The 26,590-nt window shown below is 35.1% G+C and overlaps 1 protein-coding gene across 1 annotated transcript in view; it reads left to right on the top strand.

Annotated features, from left to right (window-relative positions):
- Nucleotides 1-26,590, top strand: part of AGMO (alkylglycerol monooxygenase) — a 381,378-nt gene that overhangs the window by 138,135 nt on the left and 216,653 nt on the right. The window contains exons 6-7 of the mRNA XM_036863969.1: nucleotides 10,334-10,437; nucleotides 25,287-25,382. Coding sequence (XP_036719864.1) covers nucleotides 10,334-10,437; nucleotides 25,287-25,382 — 200 coding nt within the window. The remainder of the gene's footprint in view (nucleotides 1-10,333; nucleotides 10,438-25,286; nucleotides 25,383-26,590) is intronic.

Raw genomic sequence — 26,590 nt, 5'->3', positions numbered from 1 at the left:
ATGCACTAGAATTTGGTTTTATTAAATGGATAAGTGACCTTCATGAGACATAAAAATTGTCAAATTCATACTTGTTTTAAAATGTAATACTGATAACTTTTATTTCAAAAGAATTTGTATTTAATTCTGCCAACTTTTGCAGAGAGGGATAGTTTTCCTATAAACACAGCTTATTTTCCACATGGTTGAAAGGTATGGGAATCTCCCTTAACCAAAAATCTCTCTTCCCTAGTCTACTGTATTTCTGGAAATGTCAGTATTCAAGCCACTTAATACTTTAGTTCAATAACACTTTTTCTATTGAGGGAGGAAGAGCTCCTTCCACGCATCACCAAGGATATAATCAGGATTCTCTAGCAAATTACTTGGCCTATGGCCTAGGGCCGAGGTAATATAAATCTGAATAGAAAGAAGAGAAATCTAGGTGAATATTTAGTCTTGGCAGGTATCAACACCCAAAATGGCTAGGAGCAGAGAGATATAAATGGAGAATGATGGAGCTTAGAGAAGGAAGAGTGTGCATGACATCAAACTGTTATTCACAGCATTCTTTTCAGGCAGCCTATAACCTTCTAATAGAGTGGACAGTAAAGTCAAAAATTACCATTGTATTCTTAAGCTAGTAGACAACCAGTTTATCTCATGGGTTGGAAGTGTTGCAGAGATTATATGGACTGACAACCTACAATAAAGCTTAGTCTACTCAATGAGAGATGGCTGCAAAGCAGAACTCTCTCTACTTTCATATGTAAATGCACTACTGTTTCTTTCTACTCTGGCTTTCGGTGGAGACTTCAGCACCATACTACGTAGCTGTGTACCTAAATGTGGAATGTAATATGAAACTGTGTATTTTTATATCTCTACCTTGAATATAAATACATAAACATGCATACACACAGATGTATGGTAAACATATGCGTGCACCTGTGTGTAAATTACATTGGAAATGTACCTCATTTTCTTTTCTCTTCATAGATTCACTTTTATCCTTCCCCTGTTTCAATTCTCAAAATATGTATATGAGCAATTTCCTTATATGGATGAGCAATATTTGGAAATCTTGGTTGTAAACTGGCTCTTACGAACGAGGTGCACATTTTCAAAAGGAAATGCCTCCTTTTGAACTTAGGTTCTCAAATCTGCCTATATAAAGACATATAGTTCATCATAAAACTGAAAGAAAACTGTTCTATAGGACATAATTACCATGGTCAGTAATATTTCAGGTGGGAGCTGCTTTTAGCCTTTCAACTTGGGAAGCCAAGAGCATCTCTCTCTTTGCAGTGGGATGAGGAGCCCCCTCTCACTTTCTGTTCCACCTGCCTGGCCTAGGCTGAGGGAAGTACACCTTTAATTTCAAGATATGGCTGGTTTTGTGTTTTCTGGTCTGGGACAAGGGCTCTAACCTGGAAGGTTAGTTGAAGACGGTGAAGTGTAGCGAGAGATTGGAAGTGAGAGACTTTGCAGGGCTCAGCCTAGTGCCCAGTATGAGTTCCTTTCTTTCAATCACTCCTCAAGGCCTCTCTGCTTCCCTTCCTATTCCTAATACCTCTTGCTTATCATAGGAGCCTTTATTCCTGGCATTGTAATCTAACTCCCTGTGGAAGAGAACATGGTCCTATAGCTTCTCTTCTTCTCTGTCAAGGAAAGCTCAGTTCTGCTAAAGTTTTCTAAAAGTTCTTACTTCTTGATCTGGCAAGGCAACAAGGAAAGTTTTCCTATTCTATATATGTTTAGGTAGTACAGGTAGAAATAAGTTCATACATAACTAATAAAACAGTGGGTCTTTGGTGAACAAAATTTAGATTCATCTGCATTGTGAGGAAAGTGAATAGTCAGGCTTGGGCTTTCCAGAGCAGGGTGGTGATGAGAGGAGAGGAGTATAAGGGCAGGAATAGTGTTGAGAAGACAATGGGGACTCTTGGAGGAACATGGAAATGAGACTGGGGTATCAGATGCTACTAACAAGATATGTGACGTTTCTCTTTCCTTGACATTCCCAGCCCTGTTACACACACCTGCCTCAAGGCAAGGCAAGCGTTTCATTAGAGTGAAGTGAGGGGAGACTCAAGGTAGTAGAAGAAAGAGAGAGAGGAAACATCTACAGGATATGTTCTGGATTCCCTATTACCATCTCTTTGAAGCACTCATTTTGGAAGGCTAATGATAAGAAAATACGTTACTTTGAGCTATGCTAGTTGGAGGTTGCTTTTAGAAACACAGGTACCCAGTATGCTATGAAGTGCTTTCCTCATAGAAGTCAGTGCATAGGAAACACTGAGTGATAGAGAACATAGATCTGTAATAAGGTCACTGATATTGGTGGGTTTTGCATCATATTCATATGTATTCGTATGTATTCATATGTATTAAGAGCAAATAAGTTCACTGAGCGATAACAAATCCCAGTGACTTAGCACAATAGATTTATTTCTCATTCACATCCTGGTTAAATAAGGGTCAGTGGGAGCTTTCTACTCTACACTGGTAGTCAGTTAGCCAAGATCCTTCTGTCTGGTTTCTTTGCATACCCTAAGGCCTCAGCGTCCTCCACTGAATATGCTGTCTGGCAGTTGGAGGGGAACAGAGAGAGTGCAAAGGATCACACCAGTTCTCTACCCCTGCCTGGGGTGACACACATTATTTATACTCACACTGCATCATTGAGAATCAGACACACAAACCCACTGAGGGGCAGTGGGGCTAGAAAATATGGTTTCTGCCAATGATAACATTATTAATATGTAATGAGAAAAATAATCATTACTTATGCAAGTTATTAAATCTCATATATCCCTTTCCTCATTTATAAAAGGGAAACTATACAAATATCTACCTCTAGTATAGTTATAGATAATACATGAATTAATACATATAATGTGTTTAATATATCCCCTAGAACATGATAAGCACTTTTGTGTGTTTACACTCATTGCTATTATTATTATTATTATTATCATTAATCAGTCTCATCTTTGAGTAAAGTCAAGGAGGAACTCATAGCATTTCTAACCATTAGGTAAGTAGGCAATGACCCAAATTTAAATTGTATGAGATATTGTAAAATCTCATTTCTAGAAAATGTGGAGAATAGACATATAGAAAGACAGGTAAGGAAGGGGTCACTTAATCTGTCAGACAGAGTGAAGCTAATGTCTTCTTTTTTTTTTTTTTTTTTTTTTAATGAAATTCCTGGTACCTCATACAAGTAGTTCCATCTCCCCTTTGTTTGTTTTTGTTTTTTTTTTTATAAAGTAGGCTATTTAATTTTATTTATTTATTTTTGGCTGTGCTGGGTCTTCGGTTCGTGCGAGGGCTTTCTCTAGTTGCGGCAAGTGGGGGCCACTCTTCGTCGCGGTGCGGGGACCGCTCTTCATCGCGGTGCGCAGGCCTTTCACTATCGCGGCCCCTCCCGTTGCGGGGCACAGGCTCCAGACGCGCAGGCTCAGTAGTTGTGGCTCACGGGCCCAGCCGCTCCGTGGCATGTGGGATCTTCCCAGACCAGGGCTCGAACCCGTGTCCCCTGCATTAGCAGGCAGATTCTCAACCACTGCGCCACCAGGGAAGCCCAATGTCTTCTTATATTTCATGGAAGCCTTGGTTATAATAATCTTTCAAAAGTTGTTATGAAACAATGACTACAAAGTGATGCAGGACATGTATAATTTACACAGAATTATTTTTATTTTAAGGGATGTAAAAGTTTCCTGCATCAGCGAGTTCTTTCTATATCTTTCTTTTGCTTCTATTTAGTTGTAGGTTCTTTGAGGGATGTTTTTTGTTTGTTTGTTTGATTGATTGCATGCTTTTATCTATCAGAATATCCACAAAGATATACATAGTAGGGATTCAATAAATTAGTGCTAAATAAATCCTTATTTTTTAAAAATACACAATTTAAATGAAATCTTATCAAATATAATCTTAATTTTTAGACTTTCCTAAATGGATTTAAAGTAGAATACAATTGAACTAAATATGGACATGTCAAAATTCTGAAATTTTAAAATCACATTTTTCATTTTTAATGATAGTGGATATGGTAGGTGGAAATAACATTCTCTTATATCTTCAACTAATTTTAACATTTCATCCAAATAACAATAATAAGCATCATATTTTTTCTTGCTTTTGCATTGTATAGAAATGGAAGTTTTGATTGAAACGATGATATACATTCTTAAGGATTTATTTTTGCTTCATACTAAAAAGCTGTATCTTCTTTTATTTTTTGTTTAAATTTTGAAAGAATTTAAACATATGAATGGAGAACTAGTCTTTTAAAACTCTGCATGCTAGTTTTTAAAGACTTCCATTTGAACATAAATTTTAAAAATGTATTAAAGTTGTGATTGCTAGAAGGATTAGAGAGACAGTTTAGTGTTTGTGACAATTTTAGAGCCATCATTTGTTACCTCCTCTAGAGAGATGATTTAATATCTACATGTTGCCAAATGTATAGATAAAAAGTGAAAATTTGGTTAGTCCTTCAGATGACTGGTTTCTATGATGCTGAACATCTGGATATACGCAAAATGTGTTGAACAAAAATATGGAGGTCCAGCCAGTTTATCAATTTTATTCTCATTGATTTGACATTTTTAGATATACTTAGTCATTTATGTTTCGATATTAAGTGGACAAAGGACAGATTAGAAAAAAATACTCAATAAAGACTATCAATCTCTATTCACTGAATGAATTAGCAATATCATCAATTTTATCATCACTTTGATTTGTTGCTATAGGAAGTGAATGAAATTGTGATGACAAAATTGATGATGTCATCATCAGTGCATTCAATGAGGGTATATTCTTTGTTATTTCACCAGCTATTAAATTTTCCATTTAGACTTTACTTTGACAGTTCGAGTCTGTTACTAATATTTTGATTGCTTAGTTCAGTTACTTTTCTGAAATCATTTATCAATCATGCTTATCTGTTGGAAAGAGATGGAACAAATTTTTAAAGGATTCACTTATACCTGGTACTGATATTTTCAAATTCAGAGTGACAGTTGTTTTCATTCAAAAATTGACTAGTTCAGTGTTTTGTAGTGTTAGATTTCCTGTAAAAGGCAGTAAGCAGTAGCTCCAATTCAAGAGGTTTAGCACCATCATTTAATAATGTGTGTTGAGCTCCTTAATGTCCTTTACGTATTGGAAATTACCAAATACATGTCATCTGGGGCTCACAGAATAGTTGGTCCCAGTCACCGCCATTTCTGAAGGAGAAATAAAAATCCAAGAGGGGAATGAATGCTTCAAATAAATCACTGTTGAGAGAGAGAGAGACAAAATTTTAAAAAGCTTTCTCTCCTTTAATGAAACTTTTTCCCTCTCCCTTTCTATTTCATTTTTATTACTTATAAAGTAAAGAATTTGAACTAAGTAACCTCATAAACTCCTTGCAGTTCTCATGTTCCATAGTCACCACACAGTATGTTAAATGTTCCATCAAGTGTTACTAACATGCCTTTCTTGGTGCAAACACCGACATTTTGCAACTATGCCTGAACATTTTTTCCTTCATAACTCGAAGGTTTTCCAAATTATGAGTGAAGGCAACATCATCCCCCCCAGGATGCCCCAAGACGTTCTGTCCACTACTGAAGATTAAATAGCTATCATATAGCTGTGAAAATTCCTTGTAGACCTTGTGTCTCAGATTAACCTAAAGAATTATTTCTCTCCATTTGATAGGTGACAAGAAATGACAAAAGAGACTTATTTAGATATACTTTAGATGTATAATACATATAGAATCTGTTAGCTTCTAAATTACAAGTTTACTCTGCTTACAGATTTGTCATCATTCTGAAAAGTTTCTTGGAAGTAACCTCTGTTCTTATACACACTAAAAATATCTTTTAATATAACTCTCGAGTATATAAATTGGATTTCATCAAAATTAAAACCCAGTATTCTTCATTAGATACTGTCAAAAAAATGAAAAGTCAGACCGCAGACTGGGAGGAAATATTTGTGTGCAGAATATATAAAGATATCTCAGAACTCAATAATAAAAAAACAACCCAATTAAACTGTGGGCACTGATTTTAAATAGACAAAGAAGACATATAAATGGCAAATAAGCACATGGAGAGGTAATCAGTGTCATTCGCTATTGCAGAGAAGCAAATTGAAATTTCAATGTGATAATACACACCTATAAGAATGTTATCATATAAATAAATAAAAATAAAATTAATAATGTCAAGTACTGTCAAAGATGTGGAGCAAATTTAACTCTCATATACTGCTGGTGGTAATACAAAACGGCACGGTCAGTTTGGAAAACGTTTTGACAGTTTTTTGACAACCTAATGTAAACATCCCATACAGTTCAGTAATCTCACTCCTGAGTATGTGCCGAAGTGAAATGAAACTTATGTTCACATGAAAACTATACTAGAAAATTTATAGATGCTTTATTTGTAATTGCCAAATACTGGACACACTTGAAATGTTCAACTACTAAGTGGATCAAAACAAAACAGAACAAAACAAAAACTGTGGTACATCCATACAAATGCAATACTACTCAGCAAAAAAGGGAACAAACTACTGATAAACACAGCAAAATGGAGGAATCTGTGGTGCATTATGCTAAGTGAAAGAAACCAAATCAGTGGATGCTAGGGACTGAGAATGAGGTCAAGGAGAATTGACCACGGTATTAATTTTCTACTGCTCTGTAACACATCCGTGGCTTCTCTCACAGCTTCTGTAGGTCAGAAATCAGTGCACAGCTTAGATCAGTGCTTCTGGCTCAAGGTCTTTCATGAGGCTGTAGTTAAGCAGTTAAGCTGTCTGCTGGCTGTAGTGTTATCTGAAGACTCAAGTGGTGGTGTATCGGCTTCCAAACTCACTTACATGGTTGTTGGTGGGATTCAGTTTCTTGTGGAGTTTGGGTTGAGGAGCTTAGTTCCTTGCTAACTGGTTAACCTGAGGCCTCTCCTAGTTCCCTGTCATACGTGCTTCTCCAAAGGGCAGCTCACAACATGGCAACTGACTTTGCTCAGACAGAGTATATGAGAGTACAAGAGAAAGCACCTAAGACACAAGCCACAGTCTTTTTATAACCTAATATCAGAAGTGACATCCCATCACCTTTGCCAAAATTACATTTACTAGAAGGGAGTCATTAAATCCAGCCCACACTCAAGGGGTGGGTTTATACAGGGGGTTGAACACCAGTAGGCAAGAATCACTGGGTGCCGTCTTAGAGGCCGCCTCCTATAGGAATCCTCTGGATCCCATGGATTCTTATTTCTCTCACATTCAAAACACACTCACCTCTCCCAAGGTCCTAAACATTTCATCCCATTACATTATCAATTCAAAGTCCAGAATCTCATCATCTGAATCTGGGAGCCATGGTAGAGTCAGCCTGCCATACACAAAGTGGAACAGGCAACTTTTGGGGGTGATCAACACTGTTCCATACCTTATCTTGATTGTGACAGTGATTACACAGTGGTGTTTGTTTGGTAAAAACTCATAGAACTAAATATCAAAAGGGATGGATTGCACTGTATGTAAGTTGTACCTTAATTTACAAAAAACAGAAACAAGGTAACAAACTCAAGAATATAACATACATACAAACACACATATTACATTAAATTTTGGCCAAACAAATTGAATGATTGGTCAATATATTAATAAAATATATTTAAAGAAATCTATATTTTGGCACTGGAAAGTAGCATTATTATTTCTAATATCATTAAAAAGCCATAATAACATATCATATGCTTAGAAAATCAATAATTTTTTCTTATAGAAAAAGAAAATTATTATTGTTGACAACTTATAATATTATTAATATTTTTTCACAGAAAGAAGTTTATTGTGATAATATCAATTTTTTCTCTTTAACATTTGGTTTTCTTCCTTAGAACAGACAACTCATCAATTCAAGTATTAGGGAAGATGAACATATATATAAATGTACTATTAACTTTTTCTCATTTAAAAAACTGTGGGGACAATTTTCTATAAAATGTATTTTTATAACCACCTTTGAAAATAATTTACTTCAAGTAAACTGAATATAGACTGTGAAAAAAAAATTCTGTATTTCTTCTTGTTTTTCCCAATTCTGAAAAGTGACAGAGGTAAGGCAGTGGGATCCAGTTACTGCCCCCTGTTTATACAGCTGTACTTCATTGAATGAAGGCTTGTGTTACACACAGTTTGTGATAGGAAGTAAAAGCTTTTAAAACAACTATAGAGACAGGTCTTTAACCTCCACCCTCGTGGATTCTTTGTTCCACCATTTAGCTTCTGTGGAGATTATAAAGAGGTAGTTCCAATGCATATTATTACCCTCTAATTAAACCCCATCTGATTAGCTCATCCACTTGTGAACTCATAACATGGATACATTATGATGAATTTTTTTAAACAAATCCTGAAAGGTCCAACAAAGTAGTGTTTTTATTTGTAATGAAGTTTTTATGTGACAGATTCTGAAATGTTCAATAATGGGTATGTTCTAAAGAGAAAATGGTGTTTAGATTACTTCAGATGTTCAATCTGTAAGAAGTTTTAGAAGATTTAGGAGATTCATCAAATTTATTACCTCTTAATAATATTCCACACAACATCCGAAGATTTCAAGTGCCATGGGATTCTTTGTATCTCTCTTATTTATAGCTATATAGGCTAGTCAGTAAACCAGAGATTTAGGTTCTAGGTTATTTCAGAGATTATGCCTGCGAAGTTAGAGATCATTATGGTGAAGTAGTTCTCATTTGTGTAAGAACAATTTCCTTCATTGCCCGGGTAGAAATACAGGGTCATTACTAGGAACAATTAAAATGATTAAAATGTGAAACCAGTCAGGATCTAAGTTAGATATAAGCTGATGGTTTGTGAAAATACTTGCCCCACTTGAAAATATATGACTTTAATAGAAATGACTTCTGATAGAGCTATGTATTCATAATCCTATTCATAATCTCATTCTCACAGACCTAAGTCTTTCTTATATCTCATTTGTTTACCAAAACTCTTTCGCACATTTTATTTGGTAACTCCCTACATAGATTGTCCATAGACCTTTCATTTCCTAAATGAAGGGCCAAGAAGAAGTCCACCCAGATTGACTATATCTATGTCTATATCTCCATTTATCCATGCTTTTCACTTTAAAAATTTCTAACAAATTGTTCTGCCATGTGCCATGTATTTTAACTATGAATATATGGCAGCTGCAGAGACCAATAACTCAATATTTCCACTTTTAGGTTCACTGTTCAGTTCCCATGCATCCAAGCCTAAAAAATTTTAAATTTCTAATCTGTACTGGCAGGGATACAATTATCACATCATATGGTTAATTCTATCTCGTGTATTTGTAGCAAAGGACAAAATATAAGTTAGTTTAGCTAAGAGCATACTTTCTTTTACTAAAACAGAATATATGGCATTTTGATCTGTAATTCTAGTAGGAAATGAAAAATGAGGGCAGAATGAAAAATGTGGGCTTGTTTTCTTAAATTCCATATACTTAGGTGGTTATTATAGTGGCACATTTGCTGTAGAAAAGGCAAGCAACTATCCTTTAGGTATATATGAATCTCAAGACAGTATGAGGGCAATTTACATAATGTTCAGTGAAAATTAACAATTTGCATTTTCTTTTTTATTTTGAGGACAAACAGCAATTATGTGGGACAATTTTAGAAATGGTATACTGTTTTGGTGAGGTATGGGAAGAACTATATGTAACTATTAGTTATTAATATATATCTGTAAATAAAACTGAAACCTTAAATCTTAGGGCTAGATGTTATTCTGCTTTGCGTCCTATTCCAATAGACGGATTTTGAAATTTCTTAAAAAGCCATTAGGGAAGAATATTATGAAATATTTCATTCCAAAATTTATACACCAGTTTCTCCCATCAGAGTACTCTTCTTTAATTAGAAATATGTTATCACCTGCTGAAAAATTATCACAATGCATTGACTGTATTGTTACATTACCAGTTAGCTTTTATGATTTGTCATATTGTAATATGTTAGGAAAGTGTAAAGTTTGGAAGTCATTTCAGTTTGCTGAAGGCATTTAATTATATCATATACACTATACATATTTATTGGCTATGTTTCAATTTTTTTATTTCTTTGTAATTTATACCCTCTCTGCTTCCAAAAATGATTTGAGGCAGCTCATTTTAATTATAATTACATTGGCTAGCTTTTTCAGAGATGTTCGAGATTTTTCTCCCTCACTCAACAGAGCAGCATACATAACTGAAAATGAAAGTTGCTTTGTTCTTATTGTCATGGCTCATTTCAAATTGTGTGTTTTGCAGAGGTTAATATTATGTGGGCTGCACACCAAACACACCACAGTTCAGAAGACTATAACTTATCCACAGCGCTGAGACAATCTGTCTTCCAACTGTACACTTCCTGGGTAAGTTTATGAAATTGAATAAAGGTGATAATGTAATTTCATTTAGTCGCAACTGTTTCTGTTTCCTCCAAGTAAATGAATAGAAGCTGTTTTACAAAAAATGCTTCTTTCTCCTCTGTAAGGCCAGACACTAAAGTGTTTCTTTCTCCTCTGTGAAGCCAGACACACATGAAGGAAGTGGTTTTTTCCAATGGTAGTCTTTTACTTGAGCCCCCAGAACTCACGGTGAGAAAGTGGCTGCCTGTTCTTTATTTACTGTCAACTAAGGAGTGTGATATATAGACAATGTATCTCAATTCAAATATATGCAAAGATTTCATTAGAAACTTTTAAAAACAGTTTTTAAAAAATCAGTTGCCGTTTCTGCATGCTTGAGTAAAATCTAATTAAATTCTTTGCTTTTTATCTTTATATTAGCATAGTCAGTACAATACTCAACAGAAAGTTTGGCTCTAAAGTATTTTAACATAAGGAAATGACAAGACTAATGAATACCAGAAATTGCCTCTAGTTCTAAGATTCTTCTGATTCTCTGGGCAAACCTGATCCACTTGGTATCAGACCTCATCTGTGATTGTCCCTCTGTAGGTCTTCTGAGCTGTCTAAAGTACTGCTGCTAAAATGCACCTTGAGCTAGAAAGTCAGAGTTATCAATGTATAAGTGCATTCATCAATAGCTGTTTACTAATGATAAATTATAATGATAATAGTACAAATGTTAATCTGTATGGTTCTTAATAGTTTGCATGTATAATACTTCTATTAGATACGATTATTTAATATTTTCTATGTGCCGGATAATCATCTAAGACCTCTTTATGTATTAATTCATTTGTTCTTCATGACAACTTCAAGGCATAGGTACTAGTATAACTCTCATTTCAAAATGATAACTGAGTCCATAGTTCAGTCACAAGACTAGTAAAGGGAGGAGTAGAATTTGAACTCATTCAACCTGGCTGCAAAGATCTTAACCTCTACACTAAATCCTCTTCTATGTACCTCTGTATTGTTTTTCACTTATCCCTGTCCCCCGTGCTATGCTAGATCAAGTATTACCATTATCAGGTACCTGTAGGTCAATGAGGTTAATTGCACAACCTGTAAGTGATAAAGTCCCATATTTGAAATCAGATTCCTCATAATCAATAGAAAGATAGACTGGCATGTGTTCTGACCCAAACAGGAGCATAGGCCATACAAATGGATAAGCCAGTGATGGCACTAATACATTTGCTGAAAAGGATATTGAAGGAAATCCACCCCCTGCTCCCCACACCATACACCTATGTTACAGCTTATATTAATTTCCTAGGCCTGTTGTAACAAAGTACCACAAACTGGGAGGTTTAAAACAACAGAATTGTATTGTCTCACAGTTCTGGAGGCCAGAAGTTTGAAACCAGTGCTGGCAGGGTCATGGTCCCTCTGAAGACTCTAGGGGAGCAGTTGTTCAAGTCCTTTCTCCTAGCTTCTCCAATCTTCACTCCCCATGGGCGTCTGATCTTCACATGGGGGTCTCCCTGTGTCTGTGTTCAAATTTCTCTTTTTTTATAAGGACACTAGTCATATTGGATTAGGAGCCCACCCTACTCCCTTATGACCACATCTTAACTAATCACATCTGCAATGATCCTATTTCCAGATAAGGTCACATTCTGAGGTATTAGGAAATAGGATTTCAACACATGAACTTTAGAGTGACATGATTCAATGTATAACACAGCTCTAAGCAATATAGATGTAAAAAGATAGATAGATAGATAGATAGATAGATAATTTCCCCCTCACATCTTCTATAGCCAGCTTGTGCTGGAACTTTAGATGGTTAAAAGTAGAGGAAAATACTACCGATTACACAGCTGTATATACCTCAAGACTGATCCAGTGAATGGAGGGAACGACAGGCTCCTGACTGGGGAGGAGAATACTGTCCACCCTCCCTTCTTAAGGAATAGCTGCATTAATACAAATTTCTATTATCCTATACAAAATAGGCTGACTATATGACTGATTAAAATAATAATCTCAAAAATATTTATTCTCTCCTGATTTATATATTACTCTTTGCATAAGGATAACTCAAACTACCAGTAGTTACATTTTGGGAGAGAAAGTCTCCAAGGGATGTAGCTATGTTGGAAGTTGCTCCAGGGAAATCAGTGTCGTTAGTGAGTTAATTATCTGAGGAATGATCAAAGGAAAATTTTCTATCTGAGCATCAAGGATTTCAGAAGTAGAAGAAACCTGGGAGATACTATATTTAAATCATATATTTTTAAAGCTACAAAATGAATCTCAGGGGAGCCCACCCATCATCCAGTATTGAACATTGTTGGTTGGAACAGTCCAGACATCTGACTCCCGTCTTTATCCTGGTCTAGCTTGTGTCCTTTCCTCTATTATATCAATGCATCCAAAGATACAGATTAGTGAAAATTGAAGTGAAATGCAAGTTCACACCTATTTATTGCCAGACTAAATTCCCTTTATAACCTCTTATCACTTTGCCAAAGACACAGAAAATATGCTGAATAAGTAAATGAGCATTGGGAACGCATTACAGATGTTAATTTGGGGTGGAGATGGGGACGAAGAGAGGATTTCCAGTATGAGACATGAAAGGTAGGGATTGTCAATCAGCCTGGATTCTTAGTTAATATTTGTAAGTGTGCCAGAAGATAACTTGGATGGTTTCAGGATCTGTGATGGTTGCCAGTCTGTGATAGGTCTTTCTAGACATTAAAATCAGTGTTGTCAGGTCTCTTCATTTTCTTTGAATCTTTTGTAAGATTCTTTTCATCGATACAGCTACATAAGGCATATAATTTGGTAGCTACTAAGGTAACAATATAGTTTAGAACAAATAATAAATGGGTCTTGTCTTTGGAGAGAAAATTGATTTGTGAAATGAAAAGCAAAATTAAGCTCAGAGTGCTTTTCTTTGACATTACTATGAAAATTAGGGTGGCAGGCCTGTCATTTAAAGTAGTTAAAGATGAGAATTTATAACCATACTTTTTGCATTTTTTAAATCCAGTTTTAGATGATTTAACTTTACTTATCCCCAAAGAGCTACAATTAGTGGAGTACCTTTTTTTCCCCAAATTACTGATTTATTTTTTATTGAAGTGTAGTCAATGTACAACATTATATGTTACAGGTATACAAAATAGTGATTCACAATTTTAAAGGTTATACTTCGTTTATAGTTATTATAAAATATTGGCTATATTCCCTGTATTTGTTGGGGAAGCTAGTAAAGTAGTTGTGTTCAGGCTTCAGAGGCCGCACTAGGCCTCTCTCTGACCTGACAATGACACTAAAGCTGGCTGCATGCCAAACTGCTGAGCTACACCCAGGCCAAAGGGGTGGCGCCAGCACACATTGTAAACCACTAGATAAGACAGAGAGTAAGTCCTGGGACTTCTTGCACCTTGAGGGTCTGGCCAGCCCCTGGGGATCAAGAACATTCCAAGACTTATGAGTTAAGACCAAGGCATTTATGACAATAACCAGAGCTGCAAACTTGCATGTAGGCTGATTGTTATCAGCATGCGGCCTGGTGCTAAAAACTGGGCTCCTTTGAGTGGCAAACTGAAGTCTCACCTGTGGGGTGGATGCACCGCCCGGGACCCTTCCCAACTGGGACTCCAGCTTGCTGTTACTTGGGACTTCCCAGCTGCTATTTGAATCTGGATGTAGGTGTCGGCCCAATCGGGTGATATATACCCTGTTGTGTCTCTCTAATACTTTTATTCATCCCCTTCTAATGACTGTATATTGAAATTAAGTTAAATAATCTTCTATTAAAAAATTAATTAAATCTGCTCAGTTGTGTGAGACGGGTGGTTATTTTGCCAACGAATCCAACGAACCTTGAAACAGAAAGCAGGCTTTCAGCAAAACAGTATTGTACAATATATCCTTGTAGTTTATTTTGTACATTATAGTTTATACCTCTTAATCCCCTATCCCTATATTGCCCCTTTTGGGAGAGCCTTTTTAAGTGAAGCTTATTCATTGTATAATTAAATATATGGTTTTGCTTGCTACTTCAGTCTTTTGTTATACATCTTAATTAATATAATGCCTTAAACATGATAGTCTCTCCACTTTGCAGATAATAAAATGTGTCTAGACCCATGAATATTATGTAATATATAATAGGGTCAGGGTTAACATCTCAGTTTCTTCCAACTTTATAAATAAAATATCTGAATGCTACAGCTTTACATTCAAAACATAGTTACAGAAGTGCTCAAAAAATAAAAGAATGGGATAAGTCAAAGGGTTACAGGAGCCAATTTGAAAGAGCTCCCAATGGCCAAAATGTGGAACAATTTGAACAACAAAATATATAACATAGTGTGAAGTTATAATCGAAAGTGTAAAATAAATATCTTTGAAATCAGTCCACATTGACATAGATAAATGATTAAATACATAAATAAATAGGAACAAATAAATGGGAAACGAAATCCCCTAAAGAATTTCAAGAGAATTTCAAATTATATATGTAGATACTGCCCCCATCCAGGAAATGGAGATTAATGCCTCCTTTACCATTGCCCTTTGAGTGTGGACTCTACTTTAGTAACTCCTTCACAAAGAATAGAGTATGGAAAGGGACAAAGGGTGGGGTGGAGGTGGAAGTTTAACTTTAGAGTGGAGAAACTTACCAAACACAATAAATCACAGGTCAAAGTTTACATCATCAGTGAGGTTGTATTGGTAGCAGGTACCCTTTGATAAAAATATGCTGTTGGTAGTATGTACCGTATGACAAGATACATGGGAATGGACCTTCACTCCTGTGGTCTTTGTCACCAAAACCCATAACCCCAGCCTAACCATAAGAAAAGACATGTGTCAAGCCCAAATTGAGTGACATTCTACAAAATACCTAACCAGTACTCAAAAGTGTAAAGGTTATGAAACACAGAGAATGTCTGAGAAACTGTCACAGATCAGAGGAGACTATAAGATACAAAACTAAATGTAATATTTTATCCTAGATGGATCCTAAAGCAGAAAAAGAATATTAGGGGGGAAGAAAAACAGAACTAATGAAATCTAAATAAGGTGTAGAGTTTAGTGGAGTTTAGTTAAAAGTAATGTACCACTGTCACTTCCTTAGTTGTTTCAATGCAGCTTAGTAATATGTTAACAATAGAGAGACTGGGGGAAGTAGGGGAGGTAATGTGGCAACTTCCTTTATTATCTTTGCAACCATTTTGCAAGTATAAAACTATTATAAAACAAATAGTTCATTAAAAGATAGAACTACATGTCCATACCTGCATTTTCAAACTCAGAGCCACTGTAGATCATATACCAACTCTAGAAAAAAGCAACTTAGATCTAGCCATTAACTAATAGACATTGATTCCTGGAACCCCCTAGAGTATCATAAAGAACAATGATTCAGCCATGCTATTTTTAAACTGGCTGTTGTTCTAAAGTAACTATGTTTCCATTCTTAATCTCTCAATCCAACACGCACTTTCAAAATGTCAGCTCTGAACAAGCTAAACTCCTTTATAGCTGTTACAAAGGAACCTCATAGAGTCCTTATCACAGGCAGAGCTGGTCTAAACCTGATCCAACCTCTTTCCAATCTCATCTTCCGCCCTCCGCCATTGTCACCCCATCCAGTTTAACAATTAATTTTCAATTCTCTAAATCTACCATGACATAATGCCTTGATATTTTATTGAACATGCAGTTATCTCTGCGTAGAAAGTTATTTATGCTTTACCTCTGATTGTTATATCCTTCAAGATTCAATTCATTTCTTTTTTACAGACACCTTCCTAACTTCCCCCAGGTCACTTTTTTTTTTTCTTTCTGTCCTCCTGTAAAGTCTTGCATATCTCTATTATAATACTTATTTGCATTGTTGTCTTTCACATCAGCATGTAAACTTTGAAGGAAATGGACCTACTTCTATTTTTTCACTGTTACATACTTAGCATGTATAAAGTGCCTCATGCAGTCAGTGCTTAATAAATGCACATAACATGAATGAATGAAACAAAAAGTTTAATAGTTGTCAAAGAAATTATTTTTTTAGTTACCTAGGGTAAGAGCAGTGTGTGAAGTAATTTAAATCTGTCATTCATTTAAATGTTTATGATCTAACAGATCCTCAAAAAATTAGAGCACAGGGTGAGTAACTTAATTACTTTTTGGAATAAAATATATTTTAACATATATGCGTAACATATGAAGCTATTGAATGGGAAATAGTAAGCTATCTACATTTCAGTAGGTGAGTATTTCTTTTAAAAGCAGTAAAAAATGATAAACAGTTAGTTTAAATGACTGGGTTATGTAATTATTTTTTTAGCTCTGTAGTATCTCTCAGAGGTATTTGTTTTTTAGGTTGGTATTACCAATATTACAAGAATTAGTAAAATATGTTTAGAGCATATTAGCAATCTAAAAAGAAGTAAATTTTAACCAGTATCAGAGGAAAGACATACAGTTAAAATATCAATTTGTGAAAACCTTTATATCTGTTAAGTTAGGGAATATGTAAATGTATGATGATATTATTTTTGAGCATAATAATTTCAAAATACATATTAATTTCATTGAGGAAACAGTACAGAACAATTCACTTGGAAGAAAGAAGTCTGGGTCCCAGCCTTAGATCAGTTATTAGCTAGATTTGCTACCCTGAACCAATTAAGTAATATTTGAATCTCAGTGATTTTGAACATGAAATTAGGCATTAATATTTGCTCTGCCTTCTCATTGTTATTGGAAGATCACCTTAAATAATGAGTGTGTAAATTATTTGAACTATATCAAGTATGATTCACATGTATAATATTGTTTTTATATTACACATAAAACCGCAGAGGAACTTTTAGTGAAATCTCAGATCTTTTTATTATGACATACTCTCTGCCAAACTACATAAGCAAAGACTATTTTTCAATATATGGGAGTTGGAGTTATATAAAGATAAATGCGAACAAATAAAGACACAAGAAACTAACAACTTTGATGTAACGCAGTCAAATGCAGTGGGGATAAAATTCTCACAACTCTTATATCACAGAAGGAAAACATGCCTTGAGCCCCCCATGAAGTAAAAAAAACAAAACTTCTCTCAGGACCTTGCCTCAGAACTCCAAGGTATCCCTTCACCACCCTCAACCTCCATTCAAAGACATTAGTAAGACAAAGTTTATGTCCATACATTAAATAAATGAAGCACTTTGCCAGTTTGTGTGTTGACCAGTTTTAGATCCTTGATTCTAGCACAGATCAGCAAAATGGAACTATTCTGGTGCTTACCAAGCCATTTTGAAATTTGGTAAAAATAAAATTTTCCCCTGATTTTTGATATTTTTCTTTACAGAAGTCTGATAGTCACTTGTAGTCCTTATAATGAAGGATAAATAAGGGGAATCATAGTGAAGACCTCTACATAAAACAGCAATATCTTATTGGCATTTAAAAAAAATGTTCAAGTGGCTAAAACACTCCCTTTACATGTTATTTTTCTTGTTTTGAGAAGCGCATCCACTCATGTTTTTTTCTATATACACTTTTGACTGACAGAGGTCTTCATGGTGGCAGAGGTTGGGCATATGAAGAGAAGTAAGACATGAGCTTTTGTTCTTAAGGTGATTGCTTTCCTTGGAGGGATTCAATCAAGTCTACAGCCATTGTAATACAAATTGTTAAGGATTTAGAGAGACATGTCTGCTCTGAGAACCAAGGAGGGTCAAGTGGAGCATCACAGAAGAAACGAGGCTTGAGACCAACCTGTAAGAAGAAAAAAATTTTGCCATGAATATGGTTGTAAGTGGAACATTATGTAGAAGGAGAATGTCGGTGAAAACACAAAATTATGAACAAATATGATAAACGTAGGGAATGGCAAGTAACATGTATGGTATGTGTATTATTTTCTTAGAACTGCCCTAACAAAGTACCAAAAACTGTGATTTAGAACACCTGAAGTGTATTGTCTCACAGTTCTGGAGGCTAGAAATCTAAGATCAAGGTATCGGCAGGATTGCTTCCTTCTGAGGGCTGTGAGGAAGCATCAGATCCACAGCTTCTTGTGGTTTGCTGGCAGTTTTTGGTGTTCCTTGTGTTGTAGATATATCACTCCGATCACTGCCTTCCTCTTCACATGAAGTTCTTCCTGGGTTCATGTCTGTCTCTGTGTCCAAATCTTCCCTTTTTAGGGGACATAATTCAACCCATCACAGTATGAGTATGGCTAGAATACAGGATGTATAAGAAGGCGGAATGGGGAAAAGGGGAAATGGCTAAGAGCACAGAAATGGAAACAGAAGGGTGGGCCCAGATTTCTTAAAGAAGACTTTCTAAGTGGAAACCCAAACACTTTCTCCAAACATAACAATTTAAGTAGATGCGTTTTAAGGACGGAGATCAGTACTCTACCTGCAATCAGAGGAATTGGCTCTGTGTCATTGCTAATCACAGACTTAAGGAATTATTCAATCTTTAGTTTCTCAATTCTCAAGGAAAATGTCTGTAAAGTATTACAAAAATAAATAAGAATCATAGAAGTGCAGATGTTAGTCAGGTTAAACTACTTTATTAAAATAAAGTAGACATGAATCTGGAGCTCAAAAGATTTTTTTAAAAATATTTCTTTCAAAGTAATTATACCCTTGAGCTTCAACCATTTTGCTTACAGCTTATTCAAGGACAGCTCTCCTCTGTCAACCCCTGCTTCTTCTCCCAACTTGTCATTCCTCGTGGCTTTCCTTCCTACTTCATCTAACCTAAGATACTTAATGCCCGTGACTCTAGCAAGCACAGGCTACCTCCCTCTGCTACATCTGCCCTTAAGTCCCCAAGCCTTGCTTGAATCTGGTCACTCACCTGCTTCACTCCCACACCCAGCTTGCTGAGCGCCATGGGTGTCCTCCATCACCAGCTGGGAGTTTGGTGCCCCTCCACGAATGGCTTCCAAACCCAAATGAGCTGTAGGTGCTGCTCACCAAGCCATAAGCATGAGCCTCTCCCCTACCTGGGAGAAGCCTTTCTAAAATTCCTCAGTCTCCTCAAGATCTTTCCACTGCTGCCCCTATTTGTCAGCCAATAAATGAATTTAAAACTTCACAGAGAAATGAGTTGTTCTGCTTTTCCCTCTCTCTATTTCTGTTCAGATATTTTCAGGAAGATTTGTGAATTCACAAGTACATATACTTAAAAAAAATTTTTTTAATTTAATTTAATTAAAAAATTTTTACATTATATTGGAGTATAGTTGATTAACAATGTTGTGTTTGTTTCAGGCATACAGCAAAGTGATTCAGTTATACATGTATCTATTCTTTTTCAAGTTCTTTTCCCATTTAGGTTCATAGATAACCAACAAGGACCTACTGCATATACTTTAGTTTTGCAGAAAATGTTCACCTCTCTTCAGTAGGTCTAATCCTTAGATTGGTGACATTGGTCCTACTGTGTTCCTCTGTTGGACTTTGTCCTGTCAATGACTCCTGGCATTTGTCCCTCTTCCTCTCAGCTGGCTCCTTCTGAATATACCATAAATATATTCATGTCTCTCACATTAAAACACACACACACACACACACACACACACACACACACACCCCACACACACAATGTCTCCTCCCTCATCCATATGTTCTATTCAAGAAATACCTCCAGCTCTCTCCTTCCTTGTTCTTGGAGAAAGAGAGAAGTAAATCAAACCTACCTCTGTTTCATCACCTCCTTTGAATGATTCTTCAACTTGCTGAGGTTTGCATTCGAGGCCTACCTGCTCCACTGGTCCATAACTGCAAATCCAGTGTTGTTTTTTAGTTCAGTTGATATTTGCAGGACATATTTGCTTCCTCAACAGCTTTCTTGGAATATTCCTCAAGGGCTTCAACACAATATACCTTAAGATGAACTTTATAAATCTACTCTTCCTCCTATTCATCATCTTGGTGAACAACATCACCTTTCACACAAGCCAGGTATCTGGGTGTCTTCTAATTCTCCTCTGTTTCTCTCATCTCCTATGTTTAAATAGTTACCAAATCCATTGATCTCTTGTATATATTCTGCCTCTCCATTCCCATGGCTACTGCTGTGGTGAATGTGCAAGATTTTTAACTGGGCTATGCAAATAGGATTTCATACCACTTTTATATTTCTTACAGGCTTAAAAATCACATGTTAACTACTCCCTCCTGGCCTAGGATAAATCCAATCTCCTTAGAATGGCATTAAAATGCTCCCTCTCTGGTTTGACCAATGTCTAAATTATCTTTTGTTTTTGTTTGGCTGTGGTGAGCCACAGATTCCCCAGAGACTTCCTGATGAAAGCTATAGATTGTTTCTTTAGAAAATCACACATTCCCCCATACATACAAGTTCACACTTTATTGTAGTCCTATCCAGGGGGTTCACAGACTCCTTGAGATCTATCCATGAATTCCACGCTTCCCCCCAATCTCCTGCCCATTCTCTAATGGCTTCTGCAGGCCAGAATACTTACAGTTCCCCCTCAAGGCCATGTTGCTTCTTGCTTCATGATGCTTCCTCATACAACCCCTGCCTGCCCCATGTACTTGATGAACAGAATAAAACCCACTCATCTCCTCCCCATTAGCCTAAGGTCACCTCTAGGCCTATCCTCATTCTCTCCTCACACATACAGATCTGTGTGGTTTCTCTCCTTTATGACCCTATTATATATGGCCTCTATCAAAAGATAATCAAAAACCCTCTAGACCTATCCTCATTCCCTCCTCACACATACAGATCTGTGTTGTTTCTCTCCTTTATGACCCTATTATATATGACCTCTATCAAAAGATAATAAAATAACCTAAGGTAGATAGGGTAATTTAAGGCTAAAGAGCCTTGGAGTCAGAATAACATGGGTTTGAATGCATGGCAGAAATGGATATATTTGGGAAACAGTATAATATCCTCTGGCCCAGGTACTGAGAGTTTAAGTTTGAGGAAGGAGAAATTTCTTCTGACAAATTAGTACCATCTGAAGCTTTATGATGGAAGTGGCACTTAAACCAGTTTTTAAAACTGTTAGGATTTGGAAGTAGAGAAGAAGATAAGAAGAATTCTCAGAACTAGATGACATTTACTAAGCTGATTTCAATTTTAGAAATTGGAACCTTAATTGTATCATTAGACTCTTTTTATAGTATTATATTAATCACAAGAAATTAATTTTAATATGATTCATGTGACTTACTCCCTGACATATATCTTTATTTCTTATTAGAAATTTTATTTTTTATAATTTATGCTGAGTTCATTTTTCTAATTGTAAGTTCATCATTATGTTTACTGATTTGTAAGATTTGAGACATTGTTTCATCAATTTTTTAAAATTGAAGTATAGTTGATTTATAATGTTTCAGGTGTATAGCACAGTGATTCAGTTTAATATATATATGTGTGTATATATATATATACACACATATATATATATACTTTTCCACATTCTTCCCCATTATAGGTTATTACAAGATATCAAATATAGTTCCCTGTGCTAAAGTAGATCCTTGTTGTTTATCTATTTTATATATAGTAGTGTGTATCTGTTAATCCCAATATCCCAATTTATCCAAACCCTCTCTCCTCTTTCCCTTTGGTAATTATAAGTTTGTTTTCCATGCTTATGAGTCGATTTCTGTTTTGTAAAGAAATTCATTTGTATCATATTTTTTATTCCACATATAAGTGATATCATATGATATTTGTCTTTCTCTGTCTGACTTAGTTTACTTAGTATGATAATCTCTAGGTCCATCCATATTGCTGCCAATGGCATTATTTCATTCTTTTTTAATGGCTGAGTAATATTCCATTGTATCAAGATACCACATCTTCTTTATCCATTCATCTGTCAATGGACATTTAGGTTGCTTCCATGTCCTGGCTATTGTAAATAGTGCTGCTATGAACATTGAGGTGTATGGATCTTTCAAATTAGAGTTCTCTTCAGCTATATGCCCAGGAGTGGGATTGCAGGATCATATGGTAACTCTATTTTTACTTTTTAAGGAACCTCCATACTGTTCTCCACAGTGGCTGCACCAATTTACATTCCCACCAGCAGAGTAGGAGGGTTCCCTTTTCTCCACACCCTCTCCAGCACTGATTATTTTTAGAGTTTTTTATGATGGTCATTCTGAGCGGTATGAAGCCATACCTCATTGTAGTTTTGATTTGCACTTCTCTAATAAATTAGTGATGTTGAGCATCTTTTCAGGTGCCTGTTGGGCATCTGGATGTCTTCTTTGGAGAAATGTCTGTTTCTGCCCATTTTTTGATTGGATTGTTTTTTTGGTATTGAGCTGTATGAGCTGTTTGTATATTTTTGAAATTAAGCCCTTGTCAGTAGCATCATTTGCAAATATTTTCTTCCATTCCATATGTTGTCTTTTTGTTTATGGTTTCCTTTGCTCTGCAAAAGCTTTTAAGTTTAATTAGGTCCCATTTGTTTATTTTTGCTTTTGTTTCCATTACTCTAGGGATGTATTCAAAAAAATATTGCTGCGATTTATGTCAAAGAGTGTTCTGCCTATGTTTTCCTCTAGGAGTTTTATAGTATCCAGTCTTACATTTGAGTCATTAATCCATTTTAAGATTATTTTTGTATATGGTGTTAGAAAATGTTCTAATTTTATTCTTTTACATGTAGCTGTCCAGTTTTCCCAGTACCAGTTATTGAAGAGACTGTCTTTTCTCCATTATATATTCTTGCCTTCTTTGTCATAGATTAATTGACTGTAAGTGTGTGGGTTTATTTCTGGACTTTCTAACCTGTTCTGTTGATCTATGTGTTTGGTTTTGTGCCAGTACCATACCGTTTTGATTACTGTAGTTTTGTAGTATAGTCTGAAGTCAGGCAGCATGGTTCCTCCAGCTCCGTTCTTCTTTCTCAAGCTTGTTTTGGCTATTTGGGGTCTTTTGTGCTTCCATACAAATTAAAACACTTTTTGTTCCAGTTTTGTGAAAAATACCATTCGTAATTTGATAAAGATTGCATTGAATCTGTATATTGCCTTGGGTAATATGGTCATATTAGAATACTGATTCTTCCAATTCAACAACATGGTTCATCAAATACGTTTTTAGGAAATCTTATGGGAAATTCCTTAAGAAAGTGTTCTATGGGCTAACAGGCTTGTGGTTTGTACTAGCATGATAAAGTCTCTGAAAAGTTCTATGGTAAAGAAAGTTCATTTGCCTTACTCAACTCTTCACAGTTTATCTAATGATAGAACACCCTTTTCCATAATAGCTGTTGTTATCTCAAAGGACTATTTCTTCACACTTTGAGAAATTATAATGAACTATAAATAGTCATCTTGTATGCACTCTTTTTCCAGATAGAACTACTTATTAAGCATCAAGATAAGTTTGTTCTATATTTTTATTTACATCTCAAAGTTTCCAAAATATTCCTTAACTTAAAATACTTAAATCATTGGTCATGTATGTGTTTCAAATATTTTTTTCACCTATTGTAAGAGAACTATATTAATATATCCTCAAATCAAATCACAATATTAGAGATTTTTTGGAACTAGAAAGATGGCTAGATTTCAGATGGTCTTCTCCTTCACCATTCATTTGAGGAAACTGGAGCCTAGAGAAGTTTAAGAAATTTGTAAATATTACAGAGCCGTTCTGTAGTGGAATGAAGGCTTAAAAGGGAATGTCTTGAGTAAGAGCCCAGTGTTCTTTTGTTGTTCACTGATCTAATCCACTGCTTAATAATGAATTTATAAATAATGAAACTGATCCTGTTGTGATGACAGCTGAGATTTTTCATGACTTAAAGTTCGAAACAAAAACTATAAGAGTTTACGGAAATGTCTGATTTCAAATATATCCTCATTACTAAACGTTGCTGAAATGATATTTGGCCTAATTGAGAACAAAAGCTTTAAAATAATTCAGAAATAAAATTGTAGTATTCTGAAAACATGTTTTAAAAATATCTCATCTTTTGGAAATATTAACTTTATAAAACCCAAAATGTAAACTGGAAGTCAGATTCTTTTTATTCCTATTTTGTTGTTTAGTTTTTCATTTAATAAAAAGTTTTCTTACAACATGAAACCACTCTTGGGGATCAAAGTCATTGGGAGAACACAGCAGATTGTGCTTATTCGTTGATTCTAACCAGTGGTTTACGAATGAGTTGTTTTCCCAAGGCAGAGGCATTTCCGTCTGTTAGAAAATAGGGACCTTCAAAACTTGTTTCCACAGTGGCACAATATCATAGCTCCTTCTTTACTAACTTTGAAAAAAATCAGGAGATATTGTCAACCACAAAATAATAAAGTAAAATTTAAGAGGGAAAATGTATTCTTTCCCCTTCTCATATGAAGTTACTGTCTTTTACTATAATTTCATTTTGTTACTCAGAATGCCGTAAAAATACAGTGTTTAGGAGCTGTCAAGGTATAAAGGCACATGCTCCTACATTTCTTTTACTTAAAGAAAGTGACTATTTTTGTATATATTAAAAAACCTCTTTACTTCCAGGAAATACACCCAACCTTTTCAAGATTAAGGAAATAACATACAATGTATGCTATGTTAACCAGACAATATTAAATGTGAAATAGAAGTCCAGTGGACTTAGCTCCAACATGTCTATAACTTTATCATCATGTGGAAAAATTAATGTTGCAAAGTCAAACATGGCAATAAAATGTACAGAATAAGATATATTTGCTAAAAACAAGGCATATTTGCTGAAGGATAGACTCAAAATATTGAATCATTAGTAATAGTATATGTATGTTGAGAAATCCTATATGCAAATTTACAATGTTTTAATCTTTCAGATATTCTACTCTCCACTGGCCCTCTTCATACCACCTTCAGTCTATGCTGTTCATCTTCAGTTCAATCTCCTCTACCAGTTTTGGATCCACACAAAGGTAATTTTTTTTCTTAAGTTTTATACCTAAATAGCCTAAAGCGATGTCCTAGAAATCCACTAGCAGCTGATTTATTGTGTAAGAAAAACCTTTGTCTGCCTTCTTTAAGGAGAAACATGTGTTCATTTTTATTCCTTTTTACTGAATATATATTGCAACGTTTATAAGAAGCAATGAGGCCAGTTGGTCTCAATTAAATAAAATAATTTTTGAACTGTTAAGTACCAAAATGTTTTAATACTGTACTCAATACAATATCTTCCTGTATTACAGTTTATTAAACATAAAGATATTGAAATTCATTTCAATTTAGAGATATAAATTTATATATATGTATATATTTGTGAATATTTTGTTTATATATTTAATATATACTAGTTATAATAATTTATATGTATAATATAATGTATTGTTATATAATGAACAATATTTAATTATATAAGATATATAATGTTTATACATTTTAATTTATATATACATATATATATCAATCGGTGGAAACTGCTTGAAAACTCCTTGAAAAACATTTAATGCTTAAAGAAATTATCTAAATATTTTTTGATTGGAAATCTTTCTCTAGTTTTAGAGTTTAGGTTTTAGTTAAAGAGTGTTCAATAAGTTTTTTCTTCCAGAAAAGTGAACAAATATAATTTCTTGGGTCTTCTGCGGTATTTCAAATTGTCGGACTTGAATGTTTGCAGATAGATCATTAAGCAACTGATTGTTTTATGAACTATTATACTGATCTGGTTGTTAAATACCAAAAATCACAGACCCTGAAAAATTCTTACTTATGCACATTAGAACCCTTTCAAGCATTTGGTATTTATCGGAAGCCTTTTGAAGTTCTAGAGGAAGCATGCTGACAGGTGTTGCAACTGGTTGAACACTACCACAAATCACAGCTGCATTAGATGCCAAAGCTTGATACAACAAAGTGCATTATTTCATTAATCTGCAGTATTTCATGCTACTGATTTACTTGGAATAAAGAGACTGTTACCATGACTTTGGACGTACCTGGCATTATTTGAAGATCTGTCATGAAATAGTATTGCATTTTATGGTAGCTGACATACATCAAACAGTCAATACTACAACCATCTGAAAGAGTTGTTGAGGCCAATTCTGACTCTAGAGGTCAAAGACAAATTTGTTTAAATCAGTGGAGGGAAGCTTTCTGATGATTTACATGGAGGGGTTAAAGG

This window comes from Balaenoptera musculus, chromosome 9 (genome assembly GCF_009873245.2).
Source record: "Balaenoptera musculus isolate JJ_BM4_2016_0621 chromosome 9, mBalMus1.pri.v3, whole genome shotgun sequence".
NCBI lineage: Eukaryota > Metazoa > Chordata > Mammalia > Artiodactyla > Balaenopteridae > Balaenoptera > Balaenoptera musculus.
Note: the sequence above shows the minus strand (reverse complement) of the source record. Positions and strands in the feature narration are given on the sequence as shown.